Raw genomic sequence first — 25,550 nt, 5'->3', positions numbered from 1 at the left:
ACAACTCATATTTATGCATAATGCAAAGTAACACTTTAAACAGCCCCTAGGTTGGTAAAAGAAAATGTCTGTTTGCCCTTTTAGTGTCAAATTTACAGTATTAATAACTACATTTTGAAGCTGTCAGATGAAGTGAAAAATCTTCATTCTACACTGCCCTTTGGGCCATACCAAGAATAGATGCGTGTCTTTAATAAACAGTATTTTCAAGTATTCATTTTTATAAATAATTAGTCTAGTGAAACAATAAGGTGGTATATTGTATGCAAACAGTGTTGCAAATGTACATACTGCAAACTTTCTATTAATCAACAGTCAAGTACTGTAAGTTGGGCCTCATACATAATGAATTATGTTTAAACCTCATGGGTTTCATTGATAGAAAAAAAAAACAGGAGAAAACACAAGTGCAGCCAGCATTTGAATAAAATTTAACCTGATAGCTCTGCATATTGTAATTGTTTTTTAATCATTAGGGACTAAATTATTCATCTACAGTTTGGGAGTTTTTTTCCAGTTTGGGAGTTTTTTTCTAATTTAACTGTCAAAGAAGAGGTTTTACAAAACATTAAGTTGTGATATATTAAGAGTATATTAATAAAATGTGTAAGAAAAAAATAAATAAGTTTACGCTGGCTTACAAAATGCAGTCCAAAACATGTAACACTGGATTTGACTGCTGTTATAAACTTAATGCATCCTGAGAAGGAAGCTTGTTTTTATTAAAGTAAACTTTCAAGTTAATCATTAAATTAAAAGCATTGCATTTATTTACTTCACTCCCCAAGATGAAATCATAGCCTATGCTGCATGTTACCGTTACTATTAATGATAATATAGCATAATATGTATTATTTTAATACATATTTGAACTCCCATAGTTCAAGGGACCTTGGGATTTAAGGAAAATCAAATGGACATTATCTGAAGACATCCCCAATGAGCATTAGGCTGAAATAATTTTTGCCTTATTTACCTCCTCTGTCCTTTGTGTGCGCTGGTGTACCGCTTAAGTGTGTATAATAATGTCTTTTGGTTCCTGTTATTTTTTATACTTTAAATCAATCAAAAGTAACTCCCCCCACTCACCCACCACCCCCGCCGACACACACAAAAAACATATGTGCTCTCAAATTTCCACTGATCTCTTGTTCACACAAAAGGGTTGTAAAACCAGTTATAAATTTCTGGTCCCAAAAATGTATCCAGATTCACTTTTCAAACTCTTATCCTACTGGATCTTGTCTGTCTCAGTGTGCTTAGATTGTCATCAGCAGTGGAAGTCAAAATGGTATGTCGAGGTGTTGAAACCTTGCTATTTTCCTAGCCAGTGGCCATGAATGGCAGTCTCAATGTGTCCCTCACCACTTCAGTCAGACCTCACTGGCTCTTACTAAGCTACCATTTTGATTCTAAAAATTCAGAATTAAAATTGTATTATTACATAATTCTGTATAGTATATGGTGTATTAATATAGGATTTTAATGTAAGGAATATTTAGTTTTATATAAAAATGGGATTGATTTATCACTGCACATGAGAAAAATCTTACTACTGTGTACTGGAACAAAAGTTGCATAACTTGGCAGAAAGTGATGTACTCTAATGCTGACTGCTGGCACTTCTCACACACCTAGTTAGAATTCACCAGTTGCCATTTTTACTATAGTAAATATTAATGCATTAATAATTACTGGAGTTACTTAAGCATCTTGCTGTTGTCAGAAGACCTGTGTAAGAAAAACAAAATTAACAGATATTTACAGCAGCTCTCAAAAGACCAGCAAAATAAAATCAGGACTCACTGCTGTTTGGTTTGAATGTAAAGATGTATGAATTAAATGTTCTTCATCCACATCAAGCTTTTGATGCAATAAAGTTTGCAGAGACATCCTCTAATTGTGATTGCTAAGCAAATGTCATCACCTTTGCAGGAATGAAATGGCATCCTTCGCTTGTGTAGTTTGTGAAGGCCAGGAGGGGATGACAGCCCAATTGCAACTGTGTACAGAGTGGCTCCAAGCCTATTTTTACAACCCTAGAACAATAGAGAAGCTTCCACTGCCTGCCTTGCATCATCCCATTTTTCAAGAAGGTTTGTAAGAAAAAAATATTTTTCATGTTGAAGTGTTTTGCTTTAGTTTTAACTGTCAGTTACATCATACTCTTCCTTCACTTACTGTGCCATAAGTGTATTTTATAGTGCCTGAAATAAGAGACAGCACATAACATAGAGCAGTTATGAGGGTTAGTAATCTCTCACTGTTCCAAGAGGCTGTGTTAGTTTTGGCCCAGCTTTCCATAATTCTTGGCACAGGTGCTAAAAATGATGCAGTTCAACTCTTGACATTTGTTGGCTGAAAGTTTTAAAAGTGAGCACATCTGAATGACTGTAAAGTTTCAATGAGCCTATTGTTAGCCTGGACTGTCCTTTTGCCAAAACCAGAGGGAAGGAGTCTTAAGAATGGATGATTACTTACATTCCTTGAACAGACTGGTGACAATTAGTCAGCACTGGACAGCCCTTCATTAGTGCTGTATTAAATAAAAGAATTGCTGATTTAAACAAATTATAAGTAATTTGTGTATTGATAGTTTTGTGTGTGTTGGAAGGGGGTAGGATGTGAATGAAATCACCACAGTTTTAAAATGAAATAAACTAGTGAGGCTAAAGAAATAAACCCGAAGTATATATACGAGAAATTCTAGAATCAGAGCTGTGCAATAGATTTATATTAATATAAAACTAAGTAGCCAAAAAAGCATAATTTTAATTTTTAATTGTGTGTTAAGGCATTCTTTAAAGATTTCAGACATTTAACTGAGACACACTGCGAGCTCTGAACTCAAACCCCCATTGAGAAGTCCTTTAAATACCATACAGCACATGTTCTTTGAGGTGTCTTTCTGAATTAGATGATTGAAGATAAACTACACTGCAGACATACTGTAATTAGATTTATATTTAGAAACATTTGCTTTGCTGATGAAGTATTCTATTTATGGTGTTAATGTGTCATTTTTTACTTTTCTAGATAGATACTTTATTGATCCCGTGAGGGAAATTGCAGAAACCTAAATATTATTAATTATAATTCTAACCTTAATTAATAATGCTTACATGAAATTTACAGTGATATTTGAATATCAAACAAAAGATACCAGTTTGCCATTTTGCTTAAAATGAAATCAGTGCCTCAGTTATTTGGTTCATTTTAAAACTGTCTCAGCCATATTGAATGTTTTTGTGTTGTAGGGGTGTAGCTGATATAATCCAGTCAATTAGTATTCATAAGTTTATTAAGATGTGTATTAAAAGTATGTAGTATATCAGAAACACATTTTTTAGTCATCCATTTCCATCAAAAAGACAGATGGCACTGTCACTCCTGAAACATCAGCAGACATCTATATTTAACATTTTTTCCCCATATTAAAAGTTATTTTGAAACTGGGTGGTTTTGCTAAATTATTGGTTTCTCACGCTGCTGGACATGGCATTTCTATGATGAGATGACAAGTTATCATATTTCCATCTTCCAGCATCTCATCCCTGTCAACAGGAAATTTAAATTTAAGTGATTGGCAGGTACATATTTTACAATTTCAAGTGAGAATGTCTCTGATAGGCAGAGCGATACTACTTTGTTAAATGCTTTTAAAGTCTTTTTACAAGCTTCTGCCCTTCTGTGATTGTACTGAAGTGGAGGTCACACCTAATAATTATTGAACTGCCTTTGACATCTAACGCATTTCATTTTATTCAATAAATAGACATTCAGAAAGTCTCAAGATTTTTGTGTGAGTCACACACTTTCGAAGCATTTAGCAAATTCGAGGCTTTTCCAGGATGGACGTGATAAGGTATACAGTATGTGTTTATTAGATTAAAATGAAAATAAAATATAAAGGATATGATTTTCCTGATTAAACTGATTTTAAATGTTTTTGGCCATACACAACTCATTCCTTAAAATGGAATGTTTTATGCATGCTTCTGAAAATATTTATGCTCTACTAGTTAAAAATATATGAAGAGGGGGAAAATGGCATTTCACGAACTGAGATGTCCCTCACTATTTTCACAGGATAATTCAGACTTAGAGCATGCTGGAAAGAATAGATGCTCAAAGGATTTTTTAAACAAAAAAAATCAAGAAGGCAATGTATAAAAGTATCCTTTCACTTCCAGGATGCTTATCTGAGAATAAAAATCTTTTTGATTACCTTAGTGTCATTAGACTATGAATTGCTTCTTTGAAAATAATAACTGTGGAGGAGCCAAATCATTTTAAAAGAAAATAACAAAATGGTTTAAGCTACTTAGGTTGAATGCCAATTATATTTTAATATTCAACTGAGCATATTTTACGAAGAAAAAAGGCAGCAGCAACGCATGCATAACTCATTGGCAGCGTCGGCCAGCTGTGCCAGGCTTCTCTTCGAATCACTTTGTGCATTTTAGTAGCATGGTAATTTAGTAGAGAACTACCTGAGTGATGGCATTTTCAATGAGCAGGTAATCTACAGAGAATTTTTATATGGTTATGAGCTCTGTGCTTCAGCCTGGCAACACAAAAATACATCAAGACCAATTACGATATCAACTTTCAGTGTGATACCCTTGCCACGCAAGTGCATGTATTTCTGCCCCAGGCAGTTCAAATTGCATCTAATTTGAAATCTTTGGGGTTTTAATTAAATTTCAGAATATATGGAATTCTTCATTAGTACCTGCTCTGAATAGAAGATTATACTCCTCTCCCTCTCTCGTTAAAGTGGTGGGCTGTTGTAAATAGCAGGTTGAAGAACTGATCATTTGCAGTGGCTGTATATGGGGAACAGACGTAGTAAAATGCAAAATATTATCAAAAAGATTATTAGTCCGGTGAGGGATTCTTGATTTGTATTTTAATGGAATCTTACATTTCTCTTAATGATTTGCAAATTGTGCTCTGATTATAAGATGCATTAAGCTTTTCATTTTAATGGCGAGACACAGCCATTAGCTGGGTTTTTTCTGTCGTCTTTATAGAGCGCTTCCCTGCAGCAGCTAAATATTGAAACCATTAACACTTTTTGATGTACTTTCTAGTGTTACAGAATGGACTAGTACAAGAATAAGTGTGCCTTTTATATTTTAGTAGTTTGCTTTAAGCTTCTAATTGTCCTAATACACGGGTGAACAGAATTTTTTTTTTTCGAGCACAGAAAATATTGCACAATTTACAGTTATTTCAATAGGAATCATTGAATTAAAAAAAAATCAATAGTACCTTTTTTTCCAACTGTCATCAGTTTTTCTGCCTAGATTTTCACTTGTTTATGGAAAGCATAAAGGCTGTCTCTCTAGATTTTGATTGACAAGGTTTCACAGTTAGTATGCAAAATCAAGGGGAGGCAATAATGAACTTGATGTACATGCAGTACCATGTATGTCATGAAGTAACCTCTCCAATCTGTTATTAAAGATGCTGGTACCTATTGAACTTTGCACATGGAGAATAAAGTAACATCAAGTAATAATAGCATAGTTGCAGTACATGTGTGGAATTGGAAAACAGCAATATCATTATCAAGCTTGGAAAACTAATAATAACAGTAAACACAAATTAATTTGTAAATCTGTATTTTAATGTGCAATGAGTTCTGTATTTACTATTTGAAATACTTTTGTTTATTGGGATCAAACAACATTTAAAAAAAATATAATTTACTATACCTGATTTGTTTATTTTGCCTAGTCATGTAATAGCTTATGTACTTTAAGCCCTCTTTCTGCTTTAAATATGTTTAAATTACAATCAAAATAATTACTGCTGTTAATTTGCAGATTACTCCTGTTCTCTTGTATTGCAGTGTTATGTGAACTGAGAGATAGAGCTATTTGATTATTTGCATGAACATCGCTGGTCAAAAACCTCAACACATAATCCATAGTGGTAAAGTATAATTTTGTACTTAGTTACAGTTCACTTTTAGTAGACCCAGGGGATCTTTAATGACTACATATAGTCAGGGCCCTGGTTTAAGATCTTATTAGAAAGAGAGTCCCTTGATGTCCTGCTGTGTCACTGGTTTAGAATTTGCAGTCCAGTGGGAATTGTGCCACCTATTTGGTCTACAAACACAACAGTCAATAGCAAACTGATTTGCTTCAGGATCTCCCATCCAGATCCTGACCAGACCCAGCCTTGCTTAATTTTTTAGATCTCACCAAAGCAGCCTTCAAAGAACTATGCATTCTGTAAATGTTTACAATAAACTACATGCACACTTTATTTCTGCAAAAAATAAAAAAAAACATTATTTCATTCATATCTTCTGTTTTGCTCTGTAACACAAGTTAAAAAAGGCTATCAAATCCACTATATGAAGAACACACATTTTCAATTTAATCACTGCCAGATGACAGTCTCTAAAACACTGACACTTTCCTCAGTAACATGTTCTCATTATTTCGTTAAACATGGAATCAGAGTCACTGTCACTTCCGTCGAGAGTCATAATATTTTTTTCACTTCTAAGACACTGCTCTTTCCCCAGCAAATGCTCAATGCCAATTATGCGTTGACAGCTAGTCACCAATATCTCAACAGTGAAAATGGACAAATTATGCCTCATAGAGATACTGTAACTTCTTTTTTATTACAGTACATTATTATTAAATTAGCACATTCAGGTTTCATATAAGTCTGTTGCCCAGATAAATAAAACAAAAGCATATCAGGCCCCAAGTTAATTGGATATTTAAGAGTGTTTTACTGGTTTATCCTTTTTTTTTTGATTTTTAAAGATACAACATATTAAGACGTTTCTATTTTCTTTTTATATTTTTCCTACACACTGGTTAGTGACTACAGTAATAGTAAATTAAAGAAGTTAATAAAACTACTTATTGCAGTACTGTATATAAGCATACAGTATACAGAGCAGTCTAGTAATATACTATTTGTATATACTATACTGTGTTTATGGCTGAAACTTTCCATATGTCAGCTACTGTATTCAAATGTTGACCTAATGGTGTTTCTTTGTTCCTATTCTTCTGTGTTGCCCTAAGTTGTTAGGACAGTAAACATTTTGTGGCTAGTAAAGCAATTAAACCTTGTTTAAAGAAAAGTTCATTACCTCTGTTTGATGTTTGCTGTAAAACCACAAACTGTTATTTAAGCATTAAGTACTGTTCACCTTCTTCATTAGGTTTTCTTGTGTGATCACTTAATTGATGTCACACAAGTGTATCAATTAATGCAGTGACTTCTGTGTGTCCTTAGACCATACAGGTTGTTTTGTTTTTATTTTCCTTTCACATTTCTTCGTCTTTTTAAGCATCTAGTCAGCTTTGAGCAGTTTCCCTTCATACAAGAATCAATTTGAATTTTGAGCTTAAAAGGGGTGGAATACACAGAATTTAAAATGAATGGAACTTTGCTTTCATATGATAAAAAAATAAATAATGTAGAGCACATTCTTAAAAAGGTGGAATGATCAGAAATTCCAACACTTAGACATACTCCAATAACACTGAAAAGAAGCTTCTTCTGGTAACACATTTCACCATATGTCTTCTGCACCCTTCATCATAGTATTTATGTGAGCTTAGGAGGCTGGGGGGGGAGAATATTTTTATCCTTGCGTTTGAACAAGGGAAGCAAGGTTTCCAGAATTATGCATACTCTCATTTTCATTAATTATGCATCCTCAAGAAAAGGATGAGGATATCTTTTCTCAGTGAGCAGAAGGAAGGGCTCTCTGAGAGCTCCAATGATACCATTCCTTTACGCGTTTTAATCACCTTCTCAGAAAAGCACTGGATAAGACACTGGATTTTTTTCTATGATGTTAAGAGGAATCAGGAAAATGAAAGTTTCCACAGTATCTTGTAATCAGATGAACAGCCAGACTTTGTTGGTTTTCCTATGCATGGATCCCTAAAGTTAAAGAAATAGATGTTCTTTCATCTGCGGCAATGTGCCAGACTGCAACATTGCCCTTCAGTAAATGAGATAAGGAAGAGAGATCAGTGAAAGGAAATGTATAACTTAAGCATCTTAAGCAGCAAAAAAAACTTTTCTTCCCAATTTTGTAAGGTATGTTTGGAATTTCATACACAGCTATGTTCTGGATTCTAATGTTAAAGCTTCTTAAGGTTGCATTGTTTGACACTTTAGATTCCTGTAGTAACCTTTTTATTTTATTTGTGGCACAAAGGCATGGGCCATAATATAAAAGAAATTATTGTATATGCATCAAAGAAAGTCAGTGAACTTTTTGGGTGCATCTGTCAAGAAAAACAGTGTAATGTTTCTTTGCAACTTGCAAGGGATGTTTCCAGATGACAAGAATTATATGAAGTTGGATTATTATAATATTATCCAAATCTGTTTTCTGTGCACAGAAGTAGACAGTAAACATCTGTGATAATTATCTTATTTATAAAGATATTTTTTTTCTTTTGATACAAAATAAAATGGTAGTTCAATACAAAATAGTATTATATACTGTATGTGTTATATTCAACATCTATAAATAATCTTTTGTTAAAAACTCCCTTTTGCAATACTGAAGCTACAATAAGAATTTACTGAAGGGCTTTCACCAGCTATGCAAACAAATCCTGAAAGTCATAAATTAGTGAAGTTGTTTATAGTTGGAAAATATTTACATATTACTTAAGTTCTTAAAAGGTTCTTCAGAAATATAAAGTGGTGTTCAGTTTCTAATAGCCATGCCAAATAATTGGTAATCTTAACACAAAGTTTTCATTATCTAGACCTAGGTCTTATGTACTCAATTTTAAATAGACCCTGCTGGCTTCAGTGAGAAGCCACTGGACTTTTAAAGTTTTCATCCAAAAAAACTGCACAATTTCACAGTCTTCTGAGCAGCAATCAGCCAACACACAATTCACACTTATCTGTAAATATTTGCTAAAATGGTAAACATAAAAGCATGTGATTGGTTTTAGGTAATCGATAGAGACACCTTTCTCTATATTCAGTCCAGCCTCCCCTGTTCCCAAGTCAGCAATACCAGCTTAATCTGCTTCCTGATGGAATTTAATGACCTGAAACATCTTTATGGCATGTCTAAGGTGCATGCACAGCTAAGATTTCAGAGGGTCCCTTCAACCCATATTTAAACAATTGACACTGGTGGTCCTCAGCAAAACAGGGTCTTGACCCTTCACACAGTGTTTTAAACCTTTCATTAACTATGGAAGATTACTGCTGGTTTTGTCACCTAATGTGACCTTAATGAAAGCCGTTTTCTAAACCTGCTGAGAGAAATCATTTTCTTCCTAGAGAGGTGAATGAGTATATGGTGATTTCCAGCCACATCAGGCCTAGAAAGAGAAGCTAGATAGGTGCAGCATGGTGATTTGTAAAACAGAAACTCAAGCTGGGAGTTTGCACCAGGACTTACCATAAGAGCATAATAAACATTACTGATGAGAGGCCTATCTATTTTGGTTGCTAAGTATTCCATCTATTTTTTGAACGAAGCCAGGAACATGGCAACTTGTTTCATATTGCCACAACCCTTTGTGTAAAAAACCCTTTGTGTGTAGTTTTCTTAGTTTTGAATGTACTTTTTCCAGTTTCCATTTGTATTTTCTGGTTTGTATTTCACTTTTGTCAATGCCTTTGATTTGATTTTGAGACAAAAGGCTCATTATATACTTTTGCAGGGCTAAAATAAATTTGTGAGTCATGTTCTAATTGGTCTATAGGTAAGTAAGGTAAAATATACTTAAAAGTGTATTTTAATTTTTTTTGTAATTGTTTCTTGTGAGTAATATAAACACTGGACACTTATGAATGGATTCTGTACAGTATCTGATTTTAAAGTTTTGGACTTTTTTCCAGTCTTATTGTTAAAACTGGACAGCATGGTGATGTGATGCTTAACATCTCTGCCTCACAGTTCTTGGATCTTGGATGTGATTCTGAACAGGGGAACTTTCTGTGTTCGGTATGCATGTTTTCCTGAGTCTGTGAGTTTTCTTTACTCGCATGGTACAGGTTAATTGGCAGCTCTGTACTGACCCACATATACATGTGTATGTGTGTCTGCAATGCACTGACAGGAGTCATCCTGTGCCTCCTGTATACATCCTGGGTCAACTGGTTTATGTCTGGCACATCACAGCTCTATCCAATTAAAGCGGTCATAGGAAATGGATGGATTGATGTTAAACCTCTATTAACATTCTGTGCTTTTCAGTGGTACTTTGTTAAGTCATGTACAATATCTGTGTTTATTTTGTGAGGATATGAGAGATAGGTGACCTGCTTTCTGCAGAATCTGCTACAGCATGAGTTATGATGCCTTGCAAGTGTCATCAAAGTATCCAGTGTATTAGAAGAAAGAGTACTGGGGGGGGGGGGGAGTGCTTGTACATAACTTTTTCAGATCAGTAAAAAAAATATTCTATAAATCATTTTGAATTTCACAAAATATTTTAAAAGCACATTAATCAAAAACAGCTGCATGGGAAACTGCAGAGTACATCTACAAGTTCAGCTCAAAGTGAATTTCCTGTAAATGCCTTCAGAAGTGAGGTGAGGTGTTACATGAACCTTCTGTTGTCATTGTTATTGTGCTGAGTTGCACAGTTATAGAACCTTCACCAGCAGGCTGATTAAGGAGGAATTATCTGACATTAAGGAACAATTTCTGCCACAGCAGACCACCCCAACTAGATTTTACATCAGTATTAGTAGTTACATGTTTCTCCCAGTACAGGGTCATGGGGGAGCCTAAGTCTGTCCCGGCAAGCAACAACCATAAGGCAGAGCACATTCTGGACAGAACACCAGTCCACCACAGGGCAGAGACACAGACACACAGACTCACATCTGGACTGATTTTCCCAGCAGCCAATTAACCAGTATGTTTTTGGACTGTGTTGGAAACCTGAGCACACAGAGGAAAGCCACGCACACCCAGAGAGATCATGCAGACCCCACACAAATAGCACTCCAGGTCCGGACTTGAACTTGGCCTCAACCCTGTGAGGCAGTAATGTTAACCACTGCGCCACCGTGCTGTCCTAATTTTTACATACAGCTTTAAAAATACACTAATTCATAAAAGTAAAAGTCAGTCATGAATGCAAGAAGCTTGCATATGTGAATAAGCATTTTGAGGTTTTGAGGTTAAAATTAGTTTTTTTAGATAAGTAAATATGTGCCAAATTCATATTTATATTTTCTGTTTGTCAACATCAGGTTGTCTAACATGTATGAGAATATGTAAGTACAGTATGTCTGTGCTTCTGTTGAACATTAACCGATATTGTCTGAAGTCACTATGAACTGTCACCCAGGTACCAGCACCACAGAGCTGTCAATATGTCTCTGCATGCCATTTTATATTACATCTGCTGTGCCTAAACACATAAAGTTTCCCCCGTTTAAATTCATGTACTCATGTATATTAATATTAATCACAAGACAAAACACTCTTTCTCTGTATCCCAGTACACTGCAGAATAAAGCGATCTGGGATTTGGAGCTTGGGGCCAGAGGGGAACCTGCATGCTCGTAAGTTTTCAGTTTTATATATAATTGACTCCTTAACATTACAGACATTTACCTCTATTTAAAGGGCAAGACCAAAAAACACACTAGTTAGTTGGTCCCTATGCCCTCTGGCAGGTCATCCTGTGAGTGTACTTTATCTACTGAAGTGCTACCTTTTTTCACTGCTGAGCCCTCTTCCATGCATAACTTCAGAAAATAAGCATAAAATAAATGTTCCCATAAATATATGTACATATACTGCATATGTGAGTTGTTTACACTTAAAATTGACTCCAAAATACCACATGTTCCATGAAAAAAAGCAGGATGTCACTGAGTGTATTTTAATCAAGTTTCCAACAATGGAACTGGTTTGTTAATGAACAAAGTCATGCTTTTGCTAAAAGCAGGAAATGCTTGTATCCAGTTGGTTCAACACTGTGGTGTAAATGCACCTCAAGCTGTCTCTCGCTCTTCCTTTACATTTATCATGTGCTGGTGATGATTAATAGGCTAAGGAGTCATCTAAATAGCACCTACTGCTACTTTTTACCTGAGCTGCGGCATCCTCATTTGAATAGGTGAAAAACCAAAGTCAGCTGCGCAATTTGAGCTAGATTCCGTCACTCAAAAATTCAGTCACAATTTCTTCTGAATTCTTCGGCTGCCCTAAGGCAAAGGCTCAGTGTTGATACTGAGATTAATCCCCAAAGAGCCCCTTATTTCTCAGCAGAGAAATTAAAGCTTGCCAGTTTTCCTTTCACCTGTCCTTCTGACAGCTCTGTCAGTAATGATGTGCCTTCTACATGGCATAATCCTCGTCCTATGGTAAAGAATAATTTATTAAGAAATTAAGGGGCTTAGCTCCTCTCACTCAGGTTGGTCTTCAAAAAGTTGGCTGATAGCAGTGACAGCATGATTATCAATGAAAAATTATTTAACAGTACCTTGGGGCTTTTTTTAGACAAAGCCTAATAAGTCACATGGGTGGATATCAATCAAATATATCCCCTTTAGATTTTGTAAATATTCCCTGACGTTAAGGCAAATTACCTTGATTATATGACTCCTCTACATGTAGTTCAGAGTGACTGTGGGGCATGGGCCTAGTTTAGGGAGAGGAATATATTTTTAGAAGCAAGGCAGCAGCGTGACATGTTTGCTAATAAAGCTGACACAGTTTCTCTTCTGCGTTTTTGAATCTTAGGAAGGCCAATAGGACTCAATAATAATGCTTTCATATAGACTGCTTGTCGCCACCATTTGCTCTCATTGACTGTGTTTATTTAGAAAGCTGGGAGCACAGTGATGAAATTTTAATGGCTGTTAATATATTTAGCAAAGAAGCTTTGGTCTTTCAAGAGCTAAAGCTCACTATATTACTTAAATTATAGCCAATTAAAAGGCATTTACGTTCTCAGACAGAACTTGGAGACTGTTAAAGAATTCAGTGTTACTGCAGATTATATTATTTTATATGAAAAATAAAATTTATGAGCTTTATCTAGTTTCTTCATCTCTCTAACATGAGCTTTTCTGTCTGTATTTACAAATCCAGGTAAAAAATATTTTATAGAGAACTTAAAATATTTTGAAATGAAAGAAAGGCAACATCTGATTATTTTAATTATGTGTTTTTTATTACAATTTGATATGCATTGAATCCATCTTGGCTTATCTAATTTAGACATTTCAGCAGTCTGCTTCATGCAGTAGACAGTCTGAGTTTGTGAAGCAGTACAAATCAGGTAAGCAATTAATTACTGGGAGAATCTGCCCTTTTAACCTCTGTTACAAGTCATGATCAGACTGGAGTGATCAGATTCTTTTAATTTAAAGCAGTAAATGGTTGGTAGTTGAATGAATTGGAAAAAAGTCATTGACCAGATTCTGGTGTACTAACAGTTGCAAATTGGGACTAATTCTACAATATAAGCCTTGAAAGGTCCTAAGAGGTATTTCTCAGGGAGCTGGAATACTGTGTCTTGCTGATGAAAGTCTGAGAAGGATTTTACAGAGATTGACTTTACAGCGGTGTTAAAGATGAGCTTTTAAATGTTGCTGTGTTGTGCCTTGTGACCCTTAAATATATGGTTCTGACAAAAGGGTAAGAATGAAAATGCCACACATCAGGGTTCAAGTATATCCCGTCAATGCAGTCCAAAAGTATAACAAAACATCAAGCAGCAGATAAGTTACACATAAACAAAATCATGTCACATAGCTAATGCCTTGCTTGGCCTTAAACAACTTTGTAAGTATTGTAGTTAAATTTACAATTTCTCTGTTTTGGGGAGGTGTTACTTTTCTAATGGTTGGATTTTTATGTGAAGGGACACATTGATCAATATACAGACTAAATAAATTCATTTTCAGCCTTTCTATCTCTTCATGATACACTGAGATATGTATGCCATAGCCTGCTTGCTTGTTCATCGTATCAGTGAAAGGATATACATTAATACAGAAACACTCCAGTTTATTGTATCCTTTTCTAATAGATCTATTGACATTAGCCATTTCTGTGATCAATGATTTATTCATGGTACAAATATATAAAACCTAATACCAAAATGGCAAAATATGACACACTCATAGGAATTGCCTTATCCAGCTTTTCTTTAAAAAATACTTTTCATTGGTTTCTATGTCTATAATTCTAATAGAACACATTAAGTCTCACAGTAGAAAGGTAAACTGTCGTTGGATATCACTTGACCTATAACAATATTGCCTCACTCACAAGCGATGTTTTTGGAGCCTCTCCAGTGTCTTAGAGAACTGTACTGTTCTCCAGTTATGTTTGTACAGTCTGCTCATTTTATTCCTACAGGTTTGGTAGAGTTCCAAGACCGCCTACCCCTAGCTGGTCTGAAAACCAAAAAGGAATCTGGAGTCAGTCCCTGGCACCAAGGGCTCACTTCATTGCAGCCGTACCCACTGTGGCACCAGGGCATCTTTCCAAAAACCCCTCAGTGTCAGAATTCAACACTAATCCACTTCTCTTAAGATTGGGGAAAAATATATTAATAATAAAAAAATTGGATTTTGAATAAATCCCCTTTTAAGTAATCATGGTAAACAAAATCTGTTTGCCTAAAGAAACCCTCCTAGCGGTCGGCTGGTAACACAACGGTATGCGCTAATGAACCCAAAGCTGTTAATGTGGTTTCTTCAGTTAAATTGATTCATGAATTTTGAAGAGAACATTATCTAATGAATTTACTCTGAATAGAAAGCAATTAAAAGGACAAATCAGTCTGATTAACCCCAAAGTCACCCAACTGCCACAATTGGTGTACAGTTTTAAATGATTTTATAAAAACTAGAACAGATTTGCTGTCTTTTTGCCCTCTACTAATCCATATAAATTAATGAACAAAAAGTTAATTTCTGTGATGACCCTATTCTAATATAACCTGGATTATGCTGCTTTGTAATATGGTTTATGTCATAATATTAAAGACTTATCAGACTTTTCAATCAAGTGATTACCTTTCTGTGCAGCCAATAATGCAGTTCAGGTTTTATTTAACCTGCTTTTTCCAAGTAACAACTTCATTTATCTGTATAAACACCACAAGCATGAACAGATCTTCAAACTGCAAAAGGTTGCTCACCTCACTTCCTCCAAACTGATTCCACTAGGCCTAATAGCAGTGGAGTTGCTCTTATTATTTAATTAATAAGTTTTTTTTGTATTATGACCTACATTCATCAACTTGTGTTAATAGTGCACCCTGTATGAAGTGTTTGATTTTAATTTTTAATTAGTTGAGACACATATACTTAAAGTACTTTTCTAAACTGAACACATTTTGTATGAGAAAATGAGAATCTTAGCTACTCAAAGCCTGATGTGGTTGTCTTTCAGGAATTCATTCACCTTTTCTATTAATACACAGGAAAGGATCTTTTTAAAGAAAGAAAAAAGTGCTGTACTGTTCAAATGAGACCCTTCCACTTTGGCAATCATTCGCTTTGAATTTTTAAGTGATTTGTTTAAATTCAGTGTACATTTAATGAAGCACTAGGTGAGTGACGTATTGAAGCCTTGGTATTCTTACCCATTAAGATCAAAGTGGTCAGGCTGTGTATTGAACAGTGGGGTGTTGCTGTATTGCATTTGAACTTCTCTTTCTGTTCACTTTTGCAGCTACATTCACCAGCCGAGTGTTACAGACCCTGCTGAGGGATGTGAAATTTGGAGAAACAGTGTCTTACAAGCACTTAGCAGAAATGGCAGGCAATTCCAAAGCAGTGCGAGCAGTGGGAGGGGCAATGAGGAGGAACCCAGTAAGTAGAAGGCAGCTGGAAAAAACATTCATTCTCTGAGTGATATGTCACATTTTAGTATTATACAGGATGAAATATATACTCTTGTGGTATTTTGTATTTATTGGTATTATATTTACAGAGGCATTAAAAACTCAACTTTTGCTGTAAGTTCCAATGTTTGTGGTACTTTAATGTCTCTCAGTATCACTGATTTTAAAAAACATGGCTGTTTTTTTAATTGTATGTTTAAGGTCTGCTTCTGTATACTGCATGAAAATAATTACAAGTAAATCACTACCTTAAGGTTAAGAGCTAGTTTTTACACCCTTGCCACTTGTGTGGCATGGTGTGCAGTCTATGCAAAGTGATAATGAAGGAGGACTTTGAATATTCAAAATCACAAGCAATAAAATTCAATCTTTACTTATTGATGAAGCAATGAAAATTCTAGGATTCCAACGTTAGAGAACAAAAATAAGATATTTTTTCCTCTAATTGCTGTAAAACATTGGTCCCTGAGCTCCTAAAACTGAAAGCAGATTTTTGTAACAAGCAGATTGTTCTTGTTGTTTTTAGCATTTTAACCTTTCCTTGGGACCTGCTTTAAAAATTTCTAGTGTGTCAACTAAGCAACTTGAAGAAGGCTTTACATTTTGTATTCAACTAAATAGAAGCAACTGTACATGATCCGGTTTTCCTGCCACAGCGATGAAGTCAGGGGTGGTGCGATATTCCTGTGATACGTATCCTACAAGTTTTTTTGTAGTTCGCTCAGCTCACATAATTCATACAATGACCTTCAACTTTATGAGAAGGTATGAAGAGGTGCCAGCAGCAGCTGAGAGATGCAGAGTCGCTTCTGCAAATTATACCAAGGACACTGTTGGGGCAACTCACCTTTTTCAGGAAAAAAAGGAAAGAAACTTCAAATAGTTTTCTGTATTTCAGATTGATTGTGAGGACTGTGGTCCTCAAAGGGCACCCATGGAGTTCAATTAACAAGCTCATTAGAATAGTACAGGAGGACCATAAAGCAACCGTAAAGCCTCATGGGAATTGCCGAATGCTGGGCTGATTAGTTCAAGGTCATCTTAAATGGCTGTTCTGAGACTTAAGTGAGATGTCACTAGCAGTCTGTTAACAACTGTAAGGACAATGCCCTGTATATTCAAATGTATAATATCCATCTGGAATCAGAGGTAGAAGCTTACAGTATGTTAGTGTGTAAGTATATATAGTATATACATATTATCTATATACATTATACAGTAGAATATGTGAATGCATGAATTCTGCATTAGATAAGCCTTGTGTTTTAAGAATTATTTTAAATTATGTTAAATACTTGGCTTAGTTAAAGAATAATTAGCAGGATGTAAATATACACACATGCACACATCTGGAAACAATATCTTACAGGTTTCCTTTACTGAAACTGGGATTTGAAAATGGATATCATCTTAAATCACTCACTCACTTGATTCAGCAAGATTACTTAAAATTAATTAAAAATGTGAGATTCCTGTAATTCAATGTACAGTATGTGTTGTCATTTAGTCTATTAAACTTTGTAAAGGTCAGAGTTTTGGAAAAATGCATATATAAGAAAGAAATACAATATTTTGCAGAAAGAGAAGCCTGTTTATTATAACTTGGGTCAGGGAATATGACATTTAAAACTCGAATTTGCCCTTTGCACACAGTTCTGAGGCCCTCAGACTTTGCTACTTTCTCAAGTAACACACACAGAAGTTTTTTACAGTTTATGCGAAGTTGTGAAAGCAGTCTGTCTGTGGACTGGGATGGTCAGTTTTTCATTGCATCAAACCTAAAACACTTAGCAATCTTGACACCACAGTTAAACACTGCTCTGACTGTCCACAGACAGGATTTGCTAAATGCAGTTCAAAGACAATCAATACATTGTACAGAGGGTTTCCCTCCACCTTTTTTTAAACAAACGTGTTATCAGGGAGTTAGTTTATTCACAGATTGCCGTGAGCATTAATGACCGCCTGCATCTTGTTTTGCCAGTCATCTAGATGGCTGTTGATAAAGATTTAGCATCATGTTCTAAGTGTCAGGCCTGTCAGTAGTGCTGAACCATTTGACCAGAAGAAAAAACGCACAGGGAGCTATTGATTACAGCTTCTCAGTGTCACTTGTTCACCAGGATTTAGGTATTGATGAGGCCGCAAGTGAAAACAACCTCTTTCCCTTGTGGGCTCCTACCCAGAAGAACAAAATGCAAAGTCGGAGAAAATATTCAGCTGGTACCCGAATCAGAGGGATTCCATTATCGATTGAAATGCTCCTTCATGTTATTTTTGTCGGAGACAAATCTATGGTTTTGGAAGTTTTATAGCATTTGAAATAGGGGCTGTGTAAATGATGGATTCGCGTATTGGATGAATTAGATTTCACAGCATGTGTGTTTCAATGCAGCTGTAAGACCACCAACTTCTTGATTATTAATAACAAAAATTGAATCGTATATAGTTAAGCCGGGAAGAAAAGGTGCTCATTTTCCCTTAACTACAGTACTTTCTGTGGGGATACATAACCAAAACCTGGTGGTGCTTTAATGTTGAAATTAAAACTGGTAAATATTTATCTCTTGGTAAATATCAATCTTTGTCTTGGACAGCTGGAAAAGTGTCAAAATTAATGGAATATGGTAGTCTTTGATAATTTTGTTTGCTTTTGTTTTCAGATTATTACTTTTATTTTAGCAATAGCAGAGTTAGCATTTACAATAAAAACATTTATTTATGTTGACACTAATTTAATATTGTTTATTCTATTAGTTTATTTTTGGCATTTCCACTCAAAGTTTTGTGTTATGTCCTTTACTTTTCTATAGGAAATCATACTATTAGATTAAAAAAAACATTTTTATGTTAAACATTTGAAAATTCAATTATTGTTACATTATTGTGTTGAAAATATTATTGGTCCTCCAAATGTGATTTAATAAGATACATCAATAAGCTTGTAATTTTCTTACTTTCATACTTCATACTTTTTGACAAATGATAAAAAGGTTATTTGCACATCATTAAATGAATTTTAATTGTGTGACCTTTTTTGAAAATCTTTTCAAACTGTTAATCTAAAAGTAACTTAAACGTGTTCTAGATTAGTCTAAAGCTTGTCATTTTGGGTCTGCAGTACTAGACACATTGAAAAGACATTGATTTTAACTAATTTGTACACAAGTGGCGTTAAGGTCCTGTAATTCAAGCCAATTTAGCAAAAGTAAATAAGATATGTGAAGTGTATCTCTTATTGTATAAAACATCATGTTGCAAAGCAGTGGCTCAGAAACTATGAAGTGGAGAAAGGAGATTTTCTTTTAACAAACTGCATAAAATAACATGTTATACAATAGAAACACTTAAAGCAACTGTAACTTTTTGTGAGTCAGATAATTATTATACTGATCATTAGCTTTTAGGTTAAAAGTACTTTTATTGCTCAGTCCTCCTACTTATTGGTACCCAATCACCATACGTTGGCATCTAGGATTTTCAACTGAGATGTTTAGGTTACTAATACAGAGTGAAGCTATTAAAATGGATGTAATTGATGCTATACTTATAAGCTTAAGTGAGCGTTTGAGTTTTTAAGAGTTGTATGCATAAGAAGACATTTGTACAAAGGCTATTCAGAAATTCTTACAGCTTCATTTTTTATAATTGCTATACAATTATTTTTTATATTTTTTGGTATTTATAGTGTTGAAAGCAAAAAAAAACTTTAGGAAACTACCTCATTTAACTACATTTAACTACTACATTTAACTTAAAGCATTTGTCCATTTTAGCTTTTAAATCTAAACACACCAAGCATGAGCTGAGTGAAATTCCTCTTCTCAATACAGGAAGAAAAATCTGTAGGAATGTATTTTTTCTATCCTGGTCCTTCCTGACAAAACAATCCCCCAATTTTCCACAGTCACTAGTGCTATTCTACACTGGTACTGTGCTGTATGCATTTACCATTTGTACCAGTCACACAACAGCAATTTGATTGAAACTGTGTGCCACGTTTCATCACTTGCACTGCTGAGAAGGGATAGTTTTCTTTGAACTTCCAAAGGTGCTGACAAGCTTTACTCCCAGCAATGAGTGGAGTGGCCAGCTTGCAGCTGCTTGGTCAAGGTAGCCATGTTTTTATTTTAAACATAATATAAATTATTTCCTTTTATCTTAATAGTTAACAGACTAGTCACAAAGCAAGGTTCCTTTGCCATCTCATGTTCGTTATCTCAGCAGCAGTGGTGTTTAAAAAATCACCTATAGACCTTCTTAGCAGTCATCTGTAGCAAGCAGAGTAAATGTTGCATTGGCTTCCTGTTTTTAATGATCTAAGGATCATCAGATCTTAATACAGATGCCCCTAAATTGAATATTAATCATGCTAATGTTTTTCCCTATTCATTTTTAATTGCCTCTGTATTTAATATCAGTAGATAATAAAAAAGAGCATTAATGCAGAAAGATGTTCTTTCTTTGCTTCAAATATGGATAAAATGTATGTGGTGTCCAGGAGAATTTTCAGATCTATGCTAATATGAAATAAAGTCTTCATGGATTGAGAATCCCTTTTTATACACAGAAACACCTTATTTATGACAACCACAAGGTGTGTGAGTATTTAGCATTGGTCAGAGGGCTTTTAATACTTTTTTTTTTATATATACCTCCAACTCTTTTACTTGACAGTATTGCTGATTTCCAAACAATGTACCTCACCAATCTGGCTTCTCATATATTGTGCAGGGAATAATTGTAATCTTTTACACAAGGCAAAGAAAACTGACCCATATTAAGACAATTATCTTGATTGGAATAATAAGATAATTAAGCTTAATGTCCTTTTTACCATGGCATAATATTTATGAACTGTTGTTCATTAAAATTCTACTAATTTAGCTATCAGTTTAATCAACAGAAAGTATCTCCTCCAACTTATTATACTTTAATTGAATATTTGTATTTTGTCTTGTAATGATTTATTTTCAGATTCCTCTTCTTGTTCCTTGCCATCGAGTGATCTCTTGTAATGGAGAAATCGGCAACTATATGGGAGGAAAAGGAAATCATCTGAAACAATGGCTACTGACACATGAGAAACTCTGAGAAACAAGCTGTGCAACGTGTTGGTGCCATGACCACCCCTCCCCCCACACTTCACAAACACCAACTCTTGCCTTTGTAGACGCAACTCTCCTCAACATATTACAAAACATACAAGAAATATAACAACCTTCCGAACATGCTTCAGCTATGGGGAAACCTGTAAATATTTGAGTGACATGAAAACATAATACAGCATCAGAAGTGAAATATGTGGTGGCACCACTATATTAAAAAAGCTCGATATATCCTGAGGGACAGCACTTATATGCCCTTTCTTGTTTTTACATTTTACAGCAGAATGAATACAGCAGACTGCGCCTGTTGTGTGTATTTTGTTCCTGTCTCCAGCCCCGTTTTGTTCTATTTTTAATGCCCATGAAAGCAAGGAATAAAGGGGGGGTCATTGGGGTGGGGGGTGGGAGGGGCATGGGAATATTAGACAGAGCTACCCCTTTAAGGAAGCATCTGGTTTGTGGGGAGGACAGACTGCAGTCTGGAGCTTTGCACGTTACTGGGAGCAAAATGAAATTGGAAAGCTTCACCAGCCTCAACGCCCGCCCACTGCCCCCCTTCCACCCCCCTTCCATACTTTAATTCCTTCCTTGCTTTTTATTTGCCCAGATTGTAAAACTGTACTCTGGCCAAAAACTGTGCCCAAGGTTCCACTTTTTTTCTTTGAAGTTATAACTAGTGAAATGATGTTTTACGTAAACATGTGTTAATGGAACTTCTTACCAATTCAGCTGTTGGAAATGACATGGACCGACCTTTTTCCCCCTCATACTTCAGAGTGCTAAAGAATAACATGTCTACAGAATTTTGTAAAAATATCATAAAGAATCTGCTTGGTTTTCAATTGTACGCATGGTGACTCTGCACCTAAGCTTGGGAATTATTGTAATTTTTGTTTATGTAAGTTAATTTCAGAAGTGGTTCATTTGTTTTGTTTCTTTAAGACCACAGAACAGTATATAATGTTACCACATAATTTGTGGAGACATCTGTGTACTTCACATAATAAACAGTCTTACTTAGAGAACACTTAAATCAAAAGCAGCTGTAGGGAAATTAAAATTTGTCCTTAAAATGTATTAAAATGTATACTTGCATATAAATAATATGTATGAAAACATCAGATGTATCAGAAGTGTATGTGGGGGGTATAGCTTTCAACTGAGCCTTAGTTTTCAGGACTGCTTTTTGAAAACAAGTGGACTTGTTTGATGTTAAAGAAAATATGTTCACTTTTGCCAGCCAAGTTCTTCATTTTTTATTTTATTTCAATAGACTTTCTGTGTAAAATTTAATCTATGGTACACATAGTATATAAGATGTGATTTGCAGGAATACCTCAAGCCTATCTTTATAGTTGAGGAATGTACACTTTTTTGTTTTCCTGGCTTACTCAGGATTGACATTTTGTTAGTTTAGTTCTTTAGGCATGAAGACAGTTGTATTAATAAGAAAATACATATGTGCAAACTGTTATAAGTGGTGAATTCAGTGTTCTTCCAGAGTGTTTGGAAGGTCTGTTTAGTTACTTGCTTTGATGTTAATAGGAATTATATACTGTATAACTTTAAAATAAAAAGAAACATTTACACCATTCCTTGTAAAGTATTAATCTTTAATTCCATGTTAGAAGAATAAATAGTAAACATAAAGAGGCTTAAACAAAATTTCATTAAAATGTTACATGTTATTTATGATAGCCTTTAGGAATTTGATACACTATCTGCCACATCTACCTAAGTGTGTCAGTTCAGTTTTTTGTGTACTGTGTGTTTTCCAACAGAGGGCAGTGCAGTTTAGTGAAATTTCATGCACGCATTTTGTAGTAAATATTAAACAAAAATGTGTAATGTTTTCTGATAATTATACAGAATGCATGAGGTGCTGGAATTCATCCTTGTGTGTGCAGTGGATGCGGTGTGTTTAAAGGGAGCTGTCTTTGGACATACTCCCTGGTAATCCGCAGACCCAATTCCTTGAAACCTTGTGAATATATTTATACATACTGTATATAGAATAAGTTACTGTAGCCAGACAGGTAGATGAAGAATGGCCCTTCTTCACCCACTGATTTCTGAGATTGCTAATGATGCCCAGGCTGCAGACTGGAGTGAGCACTAATGAAGGGTGCTGTGACACTAGAACCTCTAGGGGTTCTATTTAAAAAGAGAGGTGAATCCACATTGCCTCTTAGGTGCACTGCTAGCATCCCCTTTCCCACTTATATAGCTGATTTCACTGTTTGAGTCTTTGCTTTTGTATTCTGCTACTATTTGGGAAGCGTGACCCCCAGTGATAAAATAGTTACTTTATTGTGATGCAAGGTGAAGAGATGATAGATTTTTTTTTTTTTAAAGGAGCATCATCTTTATTTAATCTGAAGCAGTTACTTGGTTAATGATTTTTTTTTCTTTTTGCATAAAATGTTTTTACTAGAATATGTAAAAAGCAGCACTTTAAATATTCAATTATTATTAAAGTATGTGCTTGCCAAATAAATTTAAAATATGTATTTCAGAATTAAAATAAAATCAGATCATCCTTCTTTTAATGACTACACTTGTTTTTGTTTAAATGTGACTTAAGGAAAATGCTCCAGAGACAAATTAGTTGTTGTAGAACAGACAAAATGAAAGAATAGTATTGAATTGTTGTAAATTGTGTACTGTATGTATGTGAATTGTCATTGTACTTTTTTTTGCAAAAATACTGAAGAGTTGATTGCCTATTGCCCAAGTTGAGCAATTCACCTCCTTATGTGTTGTTAAACTCAGTGATATGGAAACTGACTTCATAAATCATCACAGACACAGATAAACTCCCCTGCTCACACACGCCAATAATAGGAAATCCTTAAGAAGCGTGACTGTCTTTTGTAGAATTCAATGCAAACATTTATTAACTCCCCCTTTCCTCCTATATCTAACACATATAAATGCGTTAGTGTGCTGTGAGGTTTCAAAGATTTAACATAACTTCCGAATAAAGCTGTAATTGCATTTAGCAAAGTATGATCAGTTTCTACTTTAAACCGCTATCACCACTGATAGTGGTGCTGCCTTTGACAGAACCGCGAATATTGTCAGCCCCTTGCCCCCCACCCAGAATGACTTTATAAACCACAGCCATGCAGAAGCAGATACAGTGTTATGCTCAAAATGCGAGAAGAATATGATTTACAAAGATAGCCATGTCCTTTAGGCTCCAAAGTGGGTTCCACTGACCTATCAGATTTCCTCCCCTTCAGCCTCACTCGCTTTGAACTGCTGACATTGAGGCACGGTGCAGCCAGGCACGACAGCTGGCTCTGCAGCATCTAATACCAACACATGCTGTTTTAGCCCATTTCCAGAGAGAAAGATAATGAAAGATTCAAAAATAATATTTATTTTGGCGGGACTACCTTTATAATGAAATGGATGCCCTTGACCATGGAAATAACTGGATTTGGAAATAAGAAAGAGAAGGGAAAAGAAAAGACAGAAAAGGCCTTTGTCTCTTTGAAAAGTATTTGTGGGTCACTGTTTTGTTTTATATGCCTCAGTATTGTGTTTTGATTTTCCTTTTTTTAGTGTTTTATTTGTATCTTGGAGAGGAAATATTTCCTTATATCTAGTGGTAATGCTGGTCCTTGGACTGTTCCTTTTAAATTCAAAGGAAAAGAGGGCACGTGTGTTCCTTACACAACACTAACTCCAGTAACCTGCATGAATTCTATTTTTCTGCTGAATAAAATATAACTGGTCATGTCCTGTAATAAATAATATATTTCTGATTATAGATGTAGCTACTTTGAAAATACTGCAAAATCCACATCCATGAATTTCTTTATGTTTTTCATTTGGAATATTTCTTCAAGTTATAGCTGTTGTAGACCCCATACAAAGATATGAATTATTAATTCTAAACTACTGACTGCTGACTCGGCTTTTAAAGAGCCATGCACACTTGGCAAGAAATCCTGTAACTCGATATAGTTTACTTGTTTTTAGAACTTTCTCAGTTCTACGAGTTCCAGCAAAGAGTCTTGTGACATTTGAACACTAGCATTTCAATATTTATGTGATTGTGATTTTATTGTATTATTAAAAAAAACAGCCTTCATTTGTACTGAACTATTTCCATATACCTAGCAGTTGGAATGCTCTGAGCCAAAGCAGGAATTTTAAAAAAAAGTATACATTTCTATTACAAGCACACAGTAATAGTACCAGGAACACATCTTTTCCAATCTTCGTGTCCAGACATATATTTAGAGTTCTTTTTTGATTTACAGGGGATTTGAGAAATAATTGGTCTATTGAAATTTAAAAGGGGTATAAAAAAACCCTATAAGAATTGTATTGACAAATTGTAGAGAGCTGGACAAGATTTATAGCAATCATAATTCCTGCAAGATTGTTATAAAAACTACCAGATTTGGATCTCACAGAGAGCAAAGCTCCAGCAGAAGTCAGAGCTCAAATTCTGCATCCCCCTGGTTTTTGTTAGTCTCTGTATTGGCAAGCTGTGGGTACCATTCCTTATATCACATCTTTTCAACAATCCCAGGTTTTATTTATTTTCTCATCTGAAGCTCAACTT

At 35.0% G+C, this 25,550-nt stretch overlaps 1 protein-coding gene across 2 annotated transcripts in view; it reads left to right on the top strand.

Annotated features, from left to right (window-relative positions):
• The window catches only part of mgmt (O-6-methylguanine-DNA methyltransferase), an 86,702-nt gene extending 64,142 nt beyond the window's left edge, over positions 1 to 22,560 (top strand). For both annotated transcript variants that reach the window (XM_088917139.1, XM_088917140.1), the window contains 4 exons: positions 1,936 to 2,096; positions 11,491 to 11,553; positions 15,689 to 15,828; positions 20,838 to 22,560. In XM_088917139.1, the coding sequence (XP_088773265.1) occupies positions 1,936 to 2,096; positions 11,491 to 11,553; positions 15,689 to 15,828; positions 20,838 to 20,954 (481 nt within the window). In that variant the 3' untranslated portion in view covers positions 20,955 to 22,560. The remainder of the gene's footprint in view (positions 1 to 1,935; positions 2,097 to 11,490; positions 11,554 to 15,688; positions 15,829 to 20,837) is intronic.
• Positions 22,561 to 25,550: the final 2,990 nt, after the last annotated feature.

The sequence above is a fragment of the Atractosteus spatula genome, chromosome 5, assembly GCF_055471065.1.
Source record: "Atractosteus spatula isolate fAtrSpa1 chromosome 5, fAtrSpa1.hap1, whole genome shotgun sequence".
In the NCBI taxonomy this organism is placed as follows: domain Eukaryota; kingdom Metazoa; phylum Chordata; class Actinopteri; order Semionotiformes; family Lepisosteidae; genus Atractosteus; species Atractosteus spatula.
This window is presented reverse-complemented; position numbering and strand designations above follow the sequence as displayed.